This window comes from Cervus elaphus, chromosome 3, assembly GCF_910594005.1.
Source record: "Cervus elaphus chromosome 3, mCerEla1.1, whole genome shotgun sequence".
In the NCBI taxonomy this organism is placed as follows: domain Eukaryota; kingdom Metazoa; phylum Chordata; class Mammalia; order Artiodactyla; family Cervidae; genus Cervus; species Cervus elaphus.
In genome coordinates, this window is record NC_057817.1 from 6,965,343 (window position 1) to 6,982,462 (window position 17,120).

General features: G+C 37.5%; 1 protein-coding gene across 7 annotated transcripts in view; it reads right to left on the reverse strand.

Annotated features, from left to right (window-relative positions):
• The window catches only part of NAP1L1 (nucleosome assembly protein 1 like 1), a 36,988-nt gene that overhangs the window by 6,426 nt on the left and 13,442 nt on the right, over nucleotides 1-17,120 (reverse strand). For 5 of the 7 annotated variants that reach the window (XM_043879850.1, XM_043879835.1, XM_043879842.1 and 2 more), the window contains 8 exons: nucleotides 16,926-16,962; nucleotides 12,836-12,921; nucleotides 11,178-11,280; nucleotides 3,666-3,807; nucleotides 3,348-3,428; nucleotides 2,530-2,658; nucleotides 1,292-1,363; nucleotides 362-501 (listed from right to left, as the gene is read on the reverse strand). In XM_043879850.1, the coding sequence (XP_043735785.1) occupies nucleotides 362-501; nucleotides 1,292-1,363; nucleotides 2,530-2,658; nucleotides 3,348-3,428; nucleotides 3,666-3,807; nucleotides 11,178-11,280; nucleotides 12,836-12,921; nucleotides 16,926-16,942 (770 nt within the window). In that variant the 5' untranslated portion in view covers nucleotides 16,943-16,962. The remainder of the gene's footprint in view (nucleotides 1-361; nucleotides 502-1,291; nucleotides 1,364-2,529; nucleotides 2,659-3,347; nucleotides 3,429-3,665; nucleotides 3,808-11,177; nucleotides 11,281-12,835; nucleotides 12,922-16,925; nucleotides 16,963-17,120) is intronic. The other 2 variants (XM_043879867.1, XM_043879877.1) reach the window with 1 other exon arrangement.

Sequence of the window (17,120 nt, forward strand, 5' to 3'; positions counted from 1 at the left end):
TTTTAAGTAAATGTTTTATTTTCCAATTTTAGAGGGAAAATTTGTGCTTCTTTCTGTAGCAGTATAGAGAGAAATTTTTATTTATAAACAAATTTTTGCAACAAATATGTTTATAATTACCCCAAACTCACAGTATAATACATTTAAATGTGTACTCCTTTGGAAAAATATTATGGTCCATGGAGAATCCTGCAAAAATTGGTAAGCCCTTCTCAGAAAACATTTTATTGAAATATTTGGAGATAAACTATGTATGTATGTGTGTACCAAGCAGACACACTAGAAAATAATAAATATCACAAATCATAAGTAAAACAAAAATAGATGTAGCATTCTATTAAAGTAGTAAAATGAAACTCACCCTGTACAACCCATAATTTCTGGTCCGTCAAAAGAAAAGGGATCAGCATCATCTGGTTCTGACCTCATCCTATATGTCTTTGTCAACACTTCATTTGTGAAATATTCATTGGGTTCAAAGTGAAATTCTAAGACAAAACTCTTTAAAAAAAAAACAAAAAAAATTATATTAAATTTTTACATGATAAAATTTCAATGCTTTAGTAAATAAAGCTTAATCTATGACTTTTATAAACATAAAATTTTAAGTGACAAAGTCCTATTCCAGGAAAAAGTCATGTAAATCCCAAATTACCTTAAAAGCAAAATATAGCACCAAATAAACTGAGCAAAACTTGGTTCAGCTTACACCGTTTAGTAACGTGTTTATGAAATAGGTTAGGTACAGCTGAACAATCTCTCCCTTCTTCCCTCCATCTCCCCATCTCCCCAGAGGACTTCCAGTCCTAGACTGACAGAGAAAAGGCCCAACCTTAGCATGTGTAATGTAAGATCCTAAGCCCACAGAACCTTTGCCCATGCTTTCCATAATCTGATGGTTTCAGGGAAAAGCAGTTGGCTGCTCTTCTGTAATGAAGTAAGGACCCTCTAATACCTTCTGTTCTATTTACTTTCCAACATGTTTTTCAATACAGAATAAGCATTTTCTTATTCATGTTACTTTGCTGTTATTTTTAAAACATTTTAATTCAGTATCAAAAATGGGACGATTTTTACAGTCAGAGGGAGGAAAAGGAATAAATACAGCATCACAACTATCACCATGAGAACTTTAATTCTGACTAACAATTCAAAGTACCAAATATCAGTTTCAATTTCTTCTCACTCCCTTGTTTAATTGTTGAACGTCACCTTTCTTTATAAAGTTCCATTGATCTACTTTGTAAACATCTAATGCTACAAAACTGGAAATATTTCAAGATTCTTTTACCATAGGTTGACCAGCATCTGAGAACTTCACTTTAATATCTTTCAAGTGCTTCAGAATAGGTTCATCATGTTCCTTTAAATTTAAAAAAAAAAAAAAAAAATCAAAACGAGTATCTAAATGGCATTTTAAGACTAGTGTTCTTCTACTGGACGATATACATTTAACCGACAGACATTTTATTGATGTTTTATGTATAATTATGAACCTTAAGATTTACTCTCCAGGTTATGCCTTATACTGAAGCTAGTTCAAAAATGTTTCCTGATCATAACTGCTACCATTTCCAGTTGCTTCTTGTTCCTTTACTACCTTAGTAAAAAACAGAAATGCAATAAGCTGTCATTGTTTTGAGATAGTTTCTTTTTCTTGACATTAACTTCCAACAATCACAATATAAGGTAACAAGTAATAATGCAGATGAAAGTGGCCCAAGAAATGATTCAGATTAGGAGAGGCAAAGTTTCCCAAAGGTGACATCTATATTGGTTTCCCAGAGAAAAGGACAATTATTAAAATAGGTAAGTAAAGAATCTGCCTGTCAATGCAGGAGACACAGGAAGACTAAGGTTCAAGCCCTGGATCGGGAAGAATTTCCTGGAGCTGGGAAAGGTAACCCGCTCCAGTATTCTTGCCTGGAAAATTCCATGGACAGAGGAACCTGGTGGGCTACAGTCTATGGGGTCCCAAAGACTTAAATATAACTGGGCATGCACACACACACGTATGTTTACAGTGTTCTTTGACAATGCAAATATTCCTTGGAATAGTTTCAGGCTGAAAAAGGTCTCTCTGGTGAGACAATCAGAACAACCCACCATAACCTCCATACTCTGCCATCTAAAACCAAAAGGCACAGGGCTATGTGAGAATTACAGTGAAATGAGCAATTATCTAAGAAACCGTTTCATTATTTAATTTTTGGAAATGAATTGTAATCTATTTGATTACATTAATCAAAGCTGCAATTCCCCTTCTACCAATAACAGCTCTTTCAAAAGAAAGCCATATTTGGGAAATCCCTTGCAGTCCAATGGTTAGGTTTCTGTGCTTCCAACGTCAAGGGCCCAGGTTTGATCCCTCATCGGGGAACTAAGATTCCCATAAGCCTTGGAGCACTCTTTTCCCCTCAAAGGCAATCATTCTATAAAAGTCAACAATACAGAGACCAGTCATCACAGTCATTTACATTTCACAAGTTTACTCACTGAGGTAAACTGGTGTTTTATGAATAAAATTACCTGAACCATATCACTGAGCAAGTCAACATTCTTAAAAACAGTCAACCAAAACTCAGGAATTCCCTTGGGATCTTCTTTTTCTTCATCCTTTTTCTCATCTTCAATCTTGGCCTTTTCTTTTAGCTCCTCCTTAATAAAAGACAGCATTAATGAGTGCTGGATATCTAGATTAGACATCTTGATAAAATGTTTTACATTCAGGACCCAACAAACCTTCAACTGACTAATTCTAACATTCAGCCAAAGAAATTCTAGTCTAATTGTGTATACACTGCTGTTACCCACAGCAAATCTTTACTTCTACAAATACTTACCATACCATATCCCTCCCAAAAGAAAGCTATTAGGACCGTGAGCTGTAGAGAAAACAATTTCAGCTTCATGGAAAGAAAAGACTTAAGCACAGTAAAGAGAAAAAGCAAAAGAAACATAAACCTTGTTTACTGCCTCACTCACTGGTGTTCTTAATTAAAACATATTCTCTTAATCAAGGTTAAAACATGAACACTGGAGAAATGAGATCACGTAACAGGGCACCAGATCTGTGTCACAGCTCTGCCATCTATAAAGGTGGGCAGGCCACTTAGAAGCCTCTACCTCACTCGAAAAATGGAAACAATCCTTTTGTATGTCATCAGGAAGTTCAAAGTAAAAGTTTATACAAATCTATAAACTTTAATTACTATAAAAATACAAGGAAAAAGTAAATTTGGTATAGACAGTGCCAGGCTAACAGCGGCTCATCTGCACTCATATCCATCTCACAATAAAAAAAAAAAATTCCCGAAGTATAAAAACATACTAAAGATAATACCAACCGAAATTTCATCTTCCTCATCTGGTTTCCATTCACATTCTTCTTCTGTAGGTTCATAAATGGCATTAATGATCTCAAATCGCTGAAATGATTAAAAAAAAAATTTGCATAAAAACTCTGGCATCCAAGCTAAAAAATGTTTCTCATTAACACTCATAGATTTAATGACTTCAAACCACAAGCTAAACTGTTATTACTGATAGTTTTCCCAAATATCTTTAATAACCATTTTGCTGAGAGGTCTAACAAGTTTGTTTTTATTTCCAAAGCTTTATTATCTTCTTGAATTTTAGATAAATAAAGTATTAGAAAGCATTACCTTATCAAACAGAGGCTGATAAAGAACAGCATACTTTCTTTCAAGATCATGAACTTCCTCATAGAATTTGGCTTCTATCTGTGCACATTTAACTTGAAGGTTTTTAAGAGCATTCACTCGTCTTTTAACTACCCTAGGCAAGCTGAAAGGTTGGAAAACATCTGTTATACAGCATCACAGTAAAACACAAGTCACTTTTGTCATATTGAAACTGAAGCATAAAAGTTAGTGAATGACGCTCATAGTTAGCAACATGCAGGCTCATTCATGTCCGATTCTTTGAGACCCCATGGACTGCAGCCTGCCAGGCTCCTCTGCCCATGGGACGGCCTCTCCTGGCAAAAATACTGGAATGGGTTGTCATTTCCTTCTCTGGGGATCTTCCCAGCTCAGGGATTGAACCCAGGTCTCCTGAATGGGCAGGCAGATTCTTTACCACTAAGCCACCTGGGAAGCCTTTAGTGAGTGACAGGTTTCCTATTTGAAGCAAAAGGTACATTCAAATACAGACCTCATGACCATTAAGCATTTCAGAAGAACAAATTTAATGAGGTAGAGTAAACCGGTAAGAAAATGTAAATTGTGTCACAAATCCTAAATCTTTCATTGTAATCAAACCTTAGCACTGAGCTCATCAGTGCTGGTATTTCAGGTGTAAAACACAGTCTATCTCATACAGTTAAAAAGTCATCAACTGACTATCCTGATAACCTGAATTATTTTTTAAAATATGTACAACTGGCCTAATCACTGGCAGTCCAGTGATTAGGACTCAGAGCTTCCACTGCAGGGGACACAGGTTCGATCCCTGGTCGGGATCTATGATCCCACAAGGCATGCCAAAATAAGTGAATAAACACAAATAAAATATGTACAGTTGACCCCTGAACACAGGTTTGAATCACTTATATGCAGACATTTTTCAATAGTAAATACTACAGTACTACACAGTGTACGGCTGGTTGAATCCGTGAAGATGGAGGAATCAGATACAAAGGGCAACTCTTTATATCCTGTTATACACTATGTATAAAGTTATACACTGATTATAGCTCCTTATTCTAGGGTCAACTGCATATCTCACCTGTGTCTATTATTATTAGGGGAAAGGAGGGGACCATATCTCTTTCTGGAAAAAGAACGATATCCTACAGCATGATTTTTTTTCTAGTCTCAGTATTTAATTTGGAATTTGAAATTACATTAAATAAGTACACGGTGTTTTATGAAGAGGGGAGGGGGATTTTTAAAATAACCGCTTTCCTGAAGTATAACTCATATGATCCACTACGGGACATAGATTTTTTTTTTTAAAGAATATACACACCTAAGTTTATGAGCCCCTCAAAAAAATTACTAAACTTATGAATGCCTCTAACACCCAAAAAACATTCACTCAGGCAGTTTGTACAACACATCCAAAATCCAGGTTAGAATTTCCTGCCGTAACGAATGGACCTAGAGATTGAAATACTGGGTAAATAAGTCAGACAGAAGGAGAAATATTGTGTGACATCCCTTCTAGTAGAATCTAAAAAGAAATGATACAAATGAACTTATTTACAGAACAGACTCACAGAGAATGAACTTATGGTTGTCAGGGAGGAAGGAAAGTATGAGGGGAAAGGACAGTTAGCAAATCTGGGATTGACACGTACACATAGCTAGATTTAAAACGGATTGCCAACAAGGATCTACTGTGTATCACAGGGAACTCTGTTCAGTGTTACGTGGAGCCTGGATGAGAGGAGAATTTGGGAGAGAATGGATACATGTATATGTATGGCCGAGTCCCTTGGCTGTCAACTTGAAACTATCACAGCACAATATTGTTGTAATCAAATTAATTCTCTTATCTAGCCACTTAAGGTAGGTAAAAACAAATAAAAAACAAAAACCTGAAGTATCAAGTTTTATTTCTTACAATTGAAAGTAAAATGTTCTGTCAAGGTAGTCTAAGAACTTGGTCACCTAGCTTTACCCTCAACTCCACATGTCAAGAAAAAAAAAAAAAAAAATCAACCCTAGAAACTTTATGGAGCCAAGAAGGTGCCATAGGTTCTGTATCTCTCTGACAAACACACACACACACACACACACACACACACACACACACACGCACCATGAGCAAATTCTGAGTAAGACCGAACACACACACACACACACACACACACACACACACACACACACACACACACACACACACCCCATGAGCAAATTCTGAGTAAGACCGAACACACACACACACACACACACACACACACACACACACACACACACACACACACACACACACACACACACACACACACCATGAGCAAATTCTGAGTAAGACTGAGAACACACACCCACACACCCACACACCATGAGCAAATTCTGAGTAACACACACACACACACACCCCATGAGCAAATTCTGAGTAACACACACACACACACCATGAGCAAATTCTGAGTAAGACCGAGGGCTGCCTTACACACACACACACACACACACACACCATGAGCAAATTCTGAGTAAGACCGAGGGCTGCCTTACACACACACACACACACACACACACACACACACACACACCATGAGCAAATTCTGAGTAAGACCGAGGGCTGCCTTACACACACACACACACACACACACACACACACACCATGAGCAAATTCTGAGTAAGACCGAGGGCTGCCTTACACACACACACACACACACCATGAGCAAATTCTGAGTAAGACCGAGGGCTGCCTTACACACACACACACACACACACACACACACACACACACACACACACACACACACACACACACACACACACACACACACACCATGAGCAAATTCTGAGTAAGACCGAGGGCTGCCTTTAACTGACAGACAGGGTGAGTGGGCTGCAACTTTGAAGGCAGGGATGGGTGGTGATGATAACCAGAGTAGGTAGCAGTGAGGACAAGTTGGAAGAAAGCTTTTGTGCAGCAAAGCTTTTAAGTTCTACATCTGCCTTCAACGCTCATTGCCTGTACCCTTCACGCTTCACCCTTCACAGAGCCCAGTTCTTAGGATAACATAAAGAGCCGACCAAAGCTGGACTAGCTCAGAGCCCGTAAGCACTCACTCTTCCCCCCACTCCAATCCAGGAACAATGATTACAACCAAAGTAGACTGCTTCCTCCCAAGAAAACTGTCTGGAATCGTCAGCCCAGAGCCTGAGGTGACTAGAGCTCTCCTCAGGCTCATCCTGTCCTCTCTCTCTCTAAACCCCAGGAGTCTGAGGTGACTAGAGCTCTCCTCAGGCTCATCCTCTCCTCTCTCTCTCTAAACCCCAGGAGTCTGAGGTGACTAGAGCTCTCCTCAGGCTCATCCTCTCCTCTCTCTCTCTAAACCCCAGGAGTCTGAGGTGACTAGAGCTCTCCTCAGGCTCATCCTCTCCTCTCTCTCTCTAAACCCCAGGAGTCTGAGGTGACTAGAGCTCTCCTCAGGCTCATCCTGTCCTCTCTCTCTCTAAACCCCAGGAGTCTGAGGTGACTAGAGCTCTCCTCAGGCTCATCCTGTCCTCTCTCTCTCTAAACCCCAGGAGTCTGAGGTGACTAGAGCTCACCTCAGGCTCATCCTCTCCTCTCTCTCTCTAAACCCCAGGAGTCTGAGGTGACTGGAGCGCTCCTCAGGCTCATCCTGCTCCCTCTCTCTCTAAACCCCATGAGACTGTCAAAACCAAAGTCTAACCGCCATCCCTCCCTCGATACTCACAGGCGTAACTGATATCGCCCAGTGAGCCAGAGAAATAAGGTCAGAATAACTAGGCAGTTCCAGAGTACTACGAAAGAATGAAATATTTAGCATCTGAAGCATTATTAGACAGACTAAGGATTTAAACAAGAATGTAAATATATTTAAAGTGATGAAGGAGGGTAGATACTATGAAACAAGACCAAGAACTCTAAAACAAGGTGTGAATACTAAGTATTAGAAATCCAGTAACTAAAACAACCAACAAATAGGATAAATGAGAAGTTCAACTGAAGGAAAAAAAAATCCATAAGATTTAAAAGCTCTCAGACAGGCAGTGGTAAAGACAGAAAAGCTATAAGATATGGAGACATGGATGATAAATGTTAACAGCCACGGAAAAAGAGGAGGGAGGTGGATTATTTGAAGAAATGAGTATAACAAATTTCTCAGAGTTAAAGAAATATGAAAATCCTTACTCGAAGCACTAGACATGTTACTGAGACATGTAACTATCAAAGACAAAACTAAATTCTAAAGGTGTTAATGAAAAAATCAAATAACCTATAAAGGAAAAGTAATCAAAGTGACATCAGGCTTCAAAGGAAACACAAGAATATACAATATAGAAGAAAAAAAAATGAAGTCAATCTTTAAGATATTTAAGACTTTGAACCTAAAATTTTCAGATATGAAGACCAAGTAAAATTTCAGATATGAAGGTAAAATAAAAATTGCCTATGAGGCTTTAACAAATATGCCACAGACACTCATATTCATTAAAAATAATTTTGAGGAAGCAAAAAAAGAAATCAAGGAGATGTCACATAAGGTATGGGTGAATTAAAACTTGGTAAAATTTACTATTGCCTAGAAGGAAAAAAAAAAAAACAGACGCCTACAGGAAGTACATTATTTGTGAATTTAAGAGATCAATAAGGGTAAATAAAGCTACTAGATTACAAGCCATTTTACTATAAGATAAATTAAGTGAATGAAGATTTTTTACACATCCATCCCAGAAACTGATAAAGCAATTAATCAATAAGCAGAAATAAAGAGAATCTGAGCAGTACAACTAATATGCCTAAGCTATTGACTTTGGCATATAGATCTTCACACTTAACATACCCATAACATTTATAAAGCTTTATAGCTGTTAAAGGTTTTTTAAATTAAATGAACTAAACATGCAATCAAGAAACTGGAAAGAGGAATAGAGCAAACCCAAATAAGGAAATAATGTTAAAGGCAAGAGGGAAAAAAGCAGCAATAACAAAAATGTATGAAAATGGAAAATCAAAGACTGTTCTTAAAAACACTGAGACAACCGGCAAAACTAATGAAGATACAAAATACAGAATATGAAAGAGACAATTAGATTTTTTTAAAATATGAACTATATACTAATAAATTTGATACCTAGATAAAATGCGTATTTTTAGAATATAAAACTCCACAATTGACAAAAGAGAAATTGAAGACATTAGTTTACCAGCGCACATAAGCTCTCTTCACTAGTGAATAAGGTAACTCCCTATAAGTAACTACCTACCCTAAGTAACTACCCAACTCATATTTCCAAAACTATATATTTAATATATAATTAGTAAATTCAAAGAAAAAGTCAAAAGATCATCACAATTTATAAAGGACAAAAAGACCGTTAAAAAAATCACCAACAGACACCAAATTAGTGAAGAGATTATATATTCAATTCTGGTAAAGATTAGAATGCTCATTTTTGATGCTAATACTTAACACAATATTGAAAGTCCTGGAAAAAAAAAAAAAAAAAAAGAAAGTCCTGGCCAATGTTATTAAGAAAGAAAAATTACCATGGGGTGTGATATAATGTGGAAGATGAGAATTAAGACTGCCATTGTTTGCAGATGAGACTTTGGGGCTATGGGAAAAATAAAAGAACAAATTACTATACAACAAGAATAGCAAGGTTTCTGGACACAAAATCAACTTTAATACTAATCAACAGCACTCCTTTACCATGAACAGTTGGAAAGGAAATGGCCACCCACTCCAGAATTCTTGCTTGGGAAACCCCATGGACAGACCAGCCCGAGGGGCTACAATACATGGGGTCATGAAAGATCCGGACCCGACTCAGCAACCAAGTACAGTACACACACACATACAACGAACAACAAAATCAAGAGTCAAAAAAAGTCAGACAGGAAATACAGTAAAAAGTAAAATAATAGTCACAGTAACAATACAGAGAAATTATCTAAGAATACTTTGTAATAAAATACAGAATATGATCTGAATAAATACGAGGACAAGGATGAGACAATTTAATACCAAAAAGACAGTGGAATTTCTATCAAAATTTTAGTTGCCTTATTTTGGAGGTTCTGTTTTTTAAGAAAATCCTAATAAACTCACCCTCAACCATACATGGGGTAAGGGGCTACAGATGGTAAGATCAGTCCTAAGAGTGTGTTCCATGATGGGTGGGAAACGGTAGGAGAAAGCAACTCACTATCAGATATGAAGACATACTCTGAAGCCACAGACATTAAGTGGGACGATGACAAAAGAACAGGCAAAGAAACAAGAAGAGTGCTGCTGAGAGACAGAGGTGTTTACGAGAATCGGATACCTAATAAAGGAGGTAACAGAAACACATGAGGAAAGGAGGAACCATGGAGGGAAGTGTTATAAAAACTAACAGAAAGCTGATCTGCAGAAGGATTCAAGGTCTAAAGGTAAAAGATAAAACTAATCAATAGGAAACATAGAAGGAGCAAGGAAAGACATCCTCAAAAGAACAAGACATAGGTTAAAAATTTAATGAACATAAAAATTAAGGATTTAATGGTGGACACCATGGACAAAATTAATAGAAATGACACAAAAAATTAGTTTCAAAGTCTAAAACTGAAAAACAATTAAAATCTAGAACACATAAGAACTCCTACAAAACAAGACAGTAAACCTCCAAAAGTGAATGGGCCAAAGGGTACAAATGAGCAACCTAAAAGGCTCACTCCCAATTATATGCAAAGAAACTCAATTCATTAAAAATCAGAAAATACAAATAAAACAAGAAGAGCCTCCATCTCTTAGGCTGGTAAAGACAAAAACTATAAGGCTGAATGATGCCAACTGTTGGCAAGGACACAAGGATAAATCAACCTTCATATATCCTGGAGTACTGAAGGCTTGCATACCCCATAACTATCAATCCCACTGGGAAGTACATACTCCGAAGAAACTCTCACACAACACCTTAAGAGGACATGCACAAGGATGACCATCACCATGGAATTTGTGTTGATGGCTTGGAGACAATCCAGATGGCCGTCAAAGAAAAAGCATACAGTGAAACATGGTGGACATACATCACAGAGAACCAGGAACACAGAAACTACTGACTAGAGACACATATAGACAGCAATGTGGGTAGATCTTAAAATCAAAGTTGTGTAAAAAAATATCAGAAGCAGAATAAGATATTTGGGTTATTACTAATAACTTTTATTACCAATGAAAAAAATAAGAAGTCTGTATTTCTTCTAATTCTCTGCATTTCTAACAAATCTCTTAAGCAAATCTCAGGGATGATTTAAGATTCATATACTTCCTATGGAGACGAACCAAAATAAACTTTAAAAGACCAACTCTAAATTGGTACTTAGCAAAATTTTAAACTCCCAATAATCCTATAATGAACATTAGTTTTCCACTGTGACATACATTAAGTCCCAGATGACCTTAAAAATATTCACCTGCAATGCTGATTATAGAAAGACAGACTATGAAAAAGAAGAACGTGTACCTTTCAATGTATCCTGTTGGTGTTTCTACCAGACCATCAAGTCTTTCTTGAAGGGCTGCAAGAATCTGAGGATTTTGCATCATCTGAACAGTCAGCTGACGCGCTTTAAAAAAAAACAAAAGGGCAGCGAAAGGATTTTATGAAAATGTATTACGCTATATTAATAGGGCAATCCAATTACGAAGCTTTCCTGACTAGCCCATAAATCACTGGTATGAGTAGAGACGAATAGCAAGCTAAGGAAAATTCACTCTAGGAAAACCTAGTGTACAGAAAAAGTTCAGGTTCCTAAAGATGTCTAAGGGACACCACTTCTCAAGGCCACTGCCACAACTATTATGAACACTATCCTTTCTTTTTCTCCTGTGTGTTTTACCCACCTTGTGTTTTGAAAAGTTCAAAGATTCATCCAGATGCCTATCTGTGATCCTTGATAACCCTTTGAAGTCAGACAACACATAAGAAAACTACAAAAACAGCGACACTTTCAAGCCTGGGAGAAAGATGGTCAAATGAATGACCTGAATGATTCTTTGAGCCTGTGCAATGTGTTTATGTACATCTGAACAAAGTTAACAGTTGAGACAGTCAAAGGCTGTTAACTAAAGCCAAACAGAAGTTGGTTATTAATGGCCTCTAAAAATTATACTCCATGCAAAAATAATCTAGATTTATGCAAAACAAACTATTCTGCTATCTTATCTGCTCTGTCAATACAGACTTTACCAAAAAATTGCATTAATTTTCCCAGTTTATGTCTTTAAAGATCAATTTACTTCTAATAGTAATTTGATTATTGGATGATGTATACCTGTGATAACCAACATGCTTTTACAAGTACCAATACTGGCCATGAAGATACAGTCCTGTATCATTAGTTCAGTAGTCTTTTCATAATAAACCTCATTCTGGCCTAAAAATGGAAGTCAAGTCATCTGGTACCTTGATATTCTTGGCCCCTTTATACCCTAAAGTAGTATACTTCCCCACTAACCATTATTACCCCTTTTAAAAATAATTTGCTAAAGAAAATGTTGAGTGATTTTTGTCTACAGTTAATAAATGTTCTTTTATTGGTTGGTTAGAATGGATTAAAAAAAGGCAGACATACATACCACATATTCTCTACATGTTAAACTTCTAGCTAATGTTGTTTAGAAGCACCACTACCGACAACTCCTACCACACGCTTCAGTCGTGTCCGACTCTTCGCCACCCCATGGACTGCAGCCCACCAGGCTACTCTGTTCACGGGATTTTCTAGTCGAGAGTACTGGAGTGGCTTGCCATTGCCTTCTCCGCTACCACTACCTACGACACTTCTAAGTTCAGACAGAACTCATAGGCAGCTGTTTGACAAGACATAATGTCAAACCAGCAGCAGAGGGCACGCGCAGGGACCACTGCCGGGTCACTAGATCCACACCTTCCTCTCTTACTCCGCCTCCATCCCCCTCTTCCTTTCTATCTCTCCCTCCCTCCCTCCCCCCGCCCCCTCCCAAACACACATTCACACGCAAAACTGCTGCTGTGGGTATGGCTAGTCAGGAAAGTGGACGGGTATTCAAAAAGAGAATTTTTTTTTACTGTGTTTATTACTGTGCTCTAGAAGAGGTGAGCCAGCAATCACTGGCTCCTGAAGTAATTTAAAATAATACCTTTGATTTTTGTTTCTTCACCAGTCTCTTCTTCTTCTACTTCTTCAACATCATCCAAATCTTGATCAAGTTCAGCCTGTTCTTTGCTACAATATTATAGTATCACACCAAGGTTCAAATGTACCAATTACCCAAAAAAAAAAAAATTACAGAAAACTTCAATTCATTTTCTAGGTTAATATGCCTCTTTCAAAAACATGAAACAGGAAATGTAAAAGGTAATTCAGTTTTCAAACTTCATATGTAAATAAGTACAAATGGGAAGTACTTAAAATTTCATTTAAAAGCTTTTCAAATATAAACTTTATACTTTAAGCTAAAAATGTGGTTTGATGGGTTGTGATTCAGAGATATAACGTCAGAAAGTATGTGCTTCCAACTCAGTATCTACTGATTTCACTCTTCCTAGTAACAGCAGTCTTGATTTTATATGAGATGGTAATACATCAGTCTAACAAGTCTATGTATTCCAGCTAGATGTGGCTATATAACCAAAGCCATGTAGGACCACAAGGCATCCCGGAGATTGGAAGTCTCCAGCTAAGAATAAAGGAGTCTGGAAAAACATAAGGATCCTGAATCTCTCTTAGCTGTAGAACAACCACATAAGCCTGTATCTGTCTTTTGAACTTTCCTTTTTCTTTACTTCATAGTGGAGATGGAGAAGAACAGTAAAAGTTAAGGGGAAGACCTGACTCTACTTCATGCTCAGAGTAAAGCTAGGAGAAAGTAACAACATCCTTCCAATTTCATCTTAAAAATCTAGTTTTTGAACATGACATTACAATCAGTATTAAAATAAGGATATTTAAGTCAATATAAAGATCATCATACAATTCCTTAGGTAATTCTACATTTTAGTATTTGGTTTAGAAAATTAGTTGCTTTCATGTCTTAAAAAGGCATTTGAAAAATTAATTTTCATCTAGGAATAAATACGACCTAATTTTCATACAGTGACAACTACAGAAAAGGTCAACTGTATTCTACACAAATTTGTTTCTGTCAACTAAGGGTGAAAAAAGCAGCCTTCCCATCAGAAGCAACACAGATTATTTTGGGAGTATCTTTTATTATAAAATTAAGCATATTTAGAGCTAAGGTCACTAACTGAAGATAATATGGAACAGCTCTTCCCCCAGGTGTCACCTCATTCAATCACTTATTGAACATCTAAACTTTAAAGCTTTCAAACAAGAGTCCACAAACTGTCACATGGCCAAATCCAGCCCATTTCTATTCTTTAAATAAAGTTTTACTGGAACGCAGCCACACTGATTTCTTTACTGTCTATGGTTTCTTTCACACAGCAGAACTTCCCTGGTGGTACTGTAACAGCTGCAACACAGACCACATGGCCCAAAATGCCTAAAATATTTATGGTCAGATCCTTCACAGAGTCTGCTGACTCCTGCTTTGAAGAACAAGGATCCCCTCTCTTCCTCCTACCCTGCTAAGAGCTCACAGGCACCCAGCAGTAAATGATGGAGGGGGAGGGGGTAGGGCAGAATCAAGCTATCACAACCAATTTCTTTCTTTTTTCATTAAAACAAAATGAAGGTAGATGGCAGATTGCACATATTCATCTGATCTTAATCCTTCTAAAATCTCCACTAAGATTATGATAAAGAAGTTTTTAAACAAATACTGAAGGACAGGGAAATAAGAGCCAACAAATTCACTGAGAACTGAAATCTAAGTCTGTAGTGGTAGAGCTGAGAACCAGCCTAAAGGGTCTTTAAAAAGATACAACTAGAACTAGGGCTTGGTGGTGAAGGTGGGTAAAATAGGGAGGATAAGCAAAAGCTGACAAACAGTTAAATCTTAGGATGATCTCTCTCTCTAGCAGAAGGGGACTGAGAGCTCAGACGAGCTCAGAGGAGAGGACCACAGAGAGAAGCATACTAGAATGCTGGATACAGACTTTCCTCCCCAGCTGCCCTCTCCCAGGTTAGCCCCCCAAACACTCTTTATTGGCACGTGTGACCAGCCCAGGAATAAAGCACCATTCTAACACCAGGGATTCTCACAACAAATACCCACCCTGATGGGTATTAAATTGATTAATACTAAATTGCTAAGTCCTTCCCTCCCCAACACTCAAACTCTCTAACTTTAAAAAAAAAAAAAAAATCCTTCAACTATGCATTCCCCTCACCCAAGTCTTAATGAGCAAACAAGTATTACTTCCTATCCAGGAAAGCCTCCTATACTGAGACCAAAACAGAGGAAAGAAAAATTTAAGACCAAACAGACAACACAAGGGAATGAATATCCAGAGAAAAGATATAATCAATGAAATAGGAACAAGATGCTATAAAAACAGGAACAGAGAGTAAAGGAATGTTTGAAAATTAAAATAATAGAAATTTAGAAACTCAACAAGAGTTAAAAGATAGTTTCTTCTGCTTTGCTCAAAAAGAGCAAAGAGACAAAGACAGAAACTAGAGCAAAAAGCAGCAATCCAACACATAACAGAAGCTCTAGAAATAGAAAACAGGAAGGCGGCATTCAACAAAGTCAGTCAAGAATATTCCCCAGAACTGACAGATATCCCATTGCAAGACTGAAAGGGTCCACCACTGTATGCCTAACACAAGAGATAAACACAGAAACCTAACAATGTAAAATATCTGAACTCTGAAGCCTGAGTAGCTTCCAGAAATAGATCTATATGTCTGGTTTTTTAAGTGTCACATACAAGTGAGTAAGAACTGTGACAACTTTGAAATTCAACAAGAGAAGCAAGCCGACGATGGAGGAATGTCGTCAAAATCCTAAAGGGAAGTGACTCCCAAATCAGAATGCTCTGTCCAGACTATCCAGCAGAAGGGCTAACAGTTGTTTTCAGGCATGCCATCTCAAAACAATCCACTTCCTTGTACTCTCCTAAGAAGGTGCTAGACCAAAAGTACAAAAAAAGAAAACATGGGATATAGCAGACTCCAGAGAGGAGAAAAAGAAACCCCAGGAAGACAAAATAAATCCACGACGACAACTGTGAAGCCAAGGTCAAGCAACCCACACGGGGCAGTGTGACTCGGGAGGCCGTCACTGACACCCACGCCGCCACGCTCCTTCGTGATGAGGACAGTGTGCACAGGGGACTGGCCAGATTCTTAGCAGCGCTTCACGTGCTGCCCTTGTAATGAAGCTTCCGCCCTCCCACCTCCATGCTCTGCTGCCTACAACAGCTGCGGGTGATCGCATTATAACCCCTTCATCCTGAAAGGTTGTTTTACCTATTCCTTTGAGTTGGCAGACTCCCATGGAATTACAAACAGTAACAAACAGTGCAGCTCATCCCATTCTCCCTGAACATACTTCCGCAAGACGTCCATCCACACTAGAAGCCTGCCAGACGCTGACATCAACACACCTATGTTTCCAGGATGTATGACCTTGCCCAGTGACTTCTTCAAAATAAGCCTTTGTAAAGACTCAGAAAAGCTGAAGGCAGTCTTTCTACTTTTTATTTTCCTACTTTTGACTCCTCAGTTATATTGCATTTTTTCTTTACACAGCTAAGTCTGTGACTGCTATTTAGTGTTTCAAAAGTAAATACTGATTAAGAATTTGTAGGTGCTAAAACTCTACAGAAAAACATAGAAGTGAACTAGACAAAGCCAGGATAGTACTGACACATGTGGAGAGAAAAGGAGGATGCAATTGAGAAGGGTCACACAGGGCATCTAAGAGGAACGCTGCAATTTTTAAAAACTTGTACACTAGTGTCCTGCTGTTCTTTCAACTCTACACATTAAGTTTTATAAACTTATCTTTATATATAATACTTTACAATGCTAGTAGTAAAACCTTTGAGAAATGGTAAAAAACAAATTCTCCAAATATTTATGACTCATTATTGTGCTCAGCACTTTCCTAAGAATAAACACTGACAAATGGTTTACTATATTTATGACAGTGATTGTCTTGGATACACTGTACCCAACTTTTAAAATAGTAGGTACTAAGCATTAGTCATTACCATACATTTTCATAATCCATAATTAGTACTGCTGTTAATTAAATCACACAGTACAGAATGAAGCCAAATCTCTGAAAAAAGAACCAACTTTCTGTCACTTACTTGTCGATGTCTGCCATGTTGCACAAATGCCAAATATCTATGGAGAGAAATATCAATGTTAAAAAAAAAATACAATTCATTTAAAACCAATAAAAACCTCTGAAACCAAAACTCTTTAACTTGATACCATGCTAAAGCTATTTAATACATATATATATATACACACTCCCATTAAAAAAGTGTTTAAAAAAACAG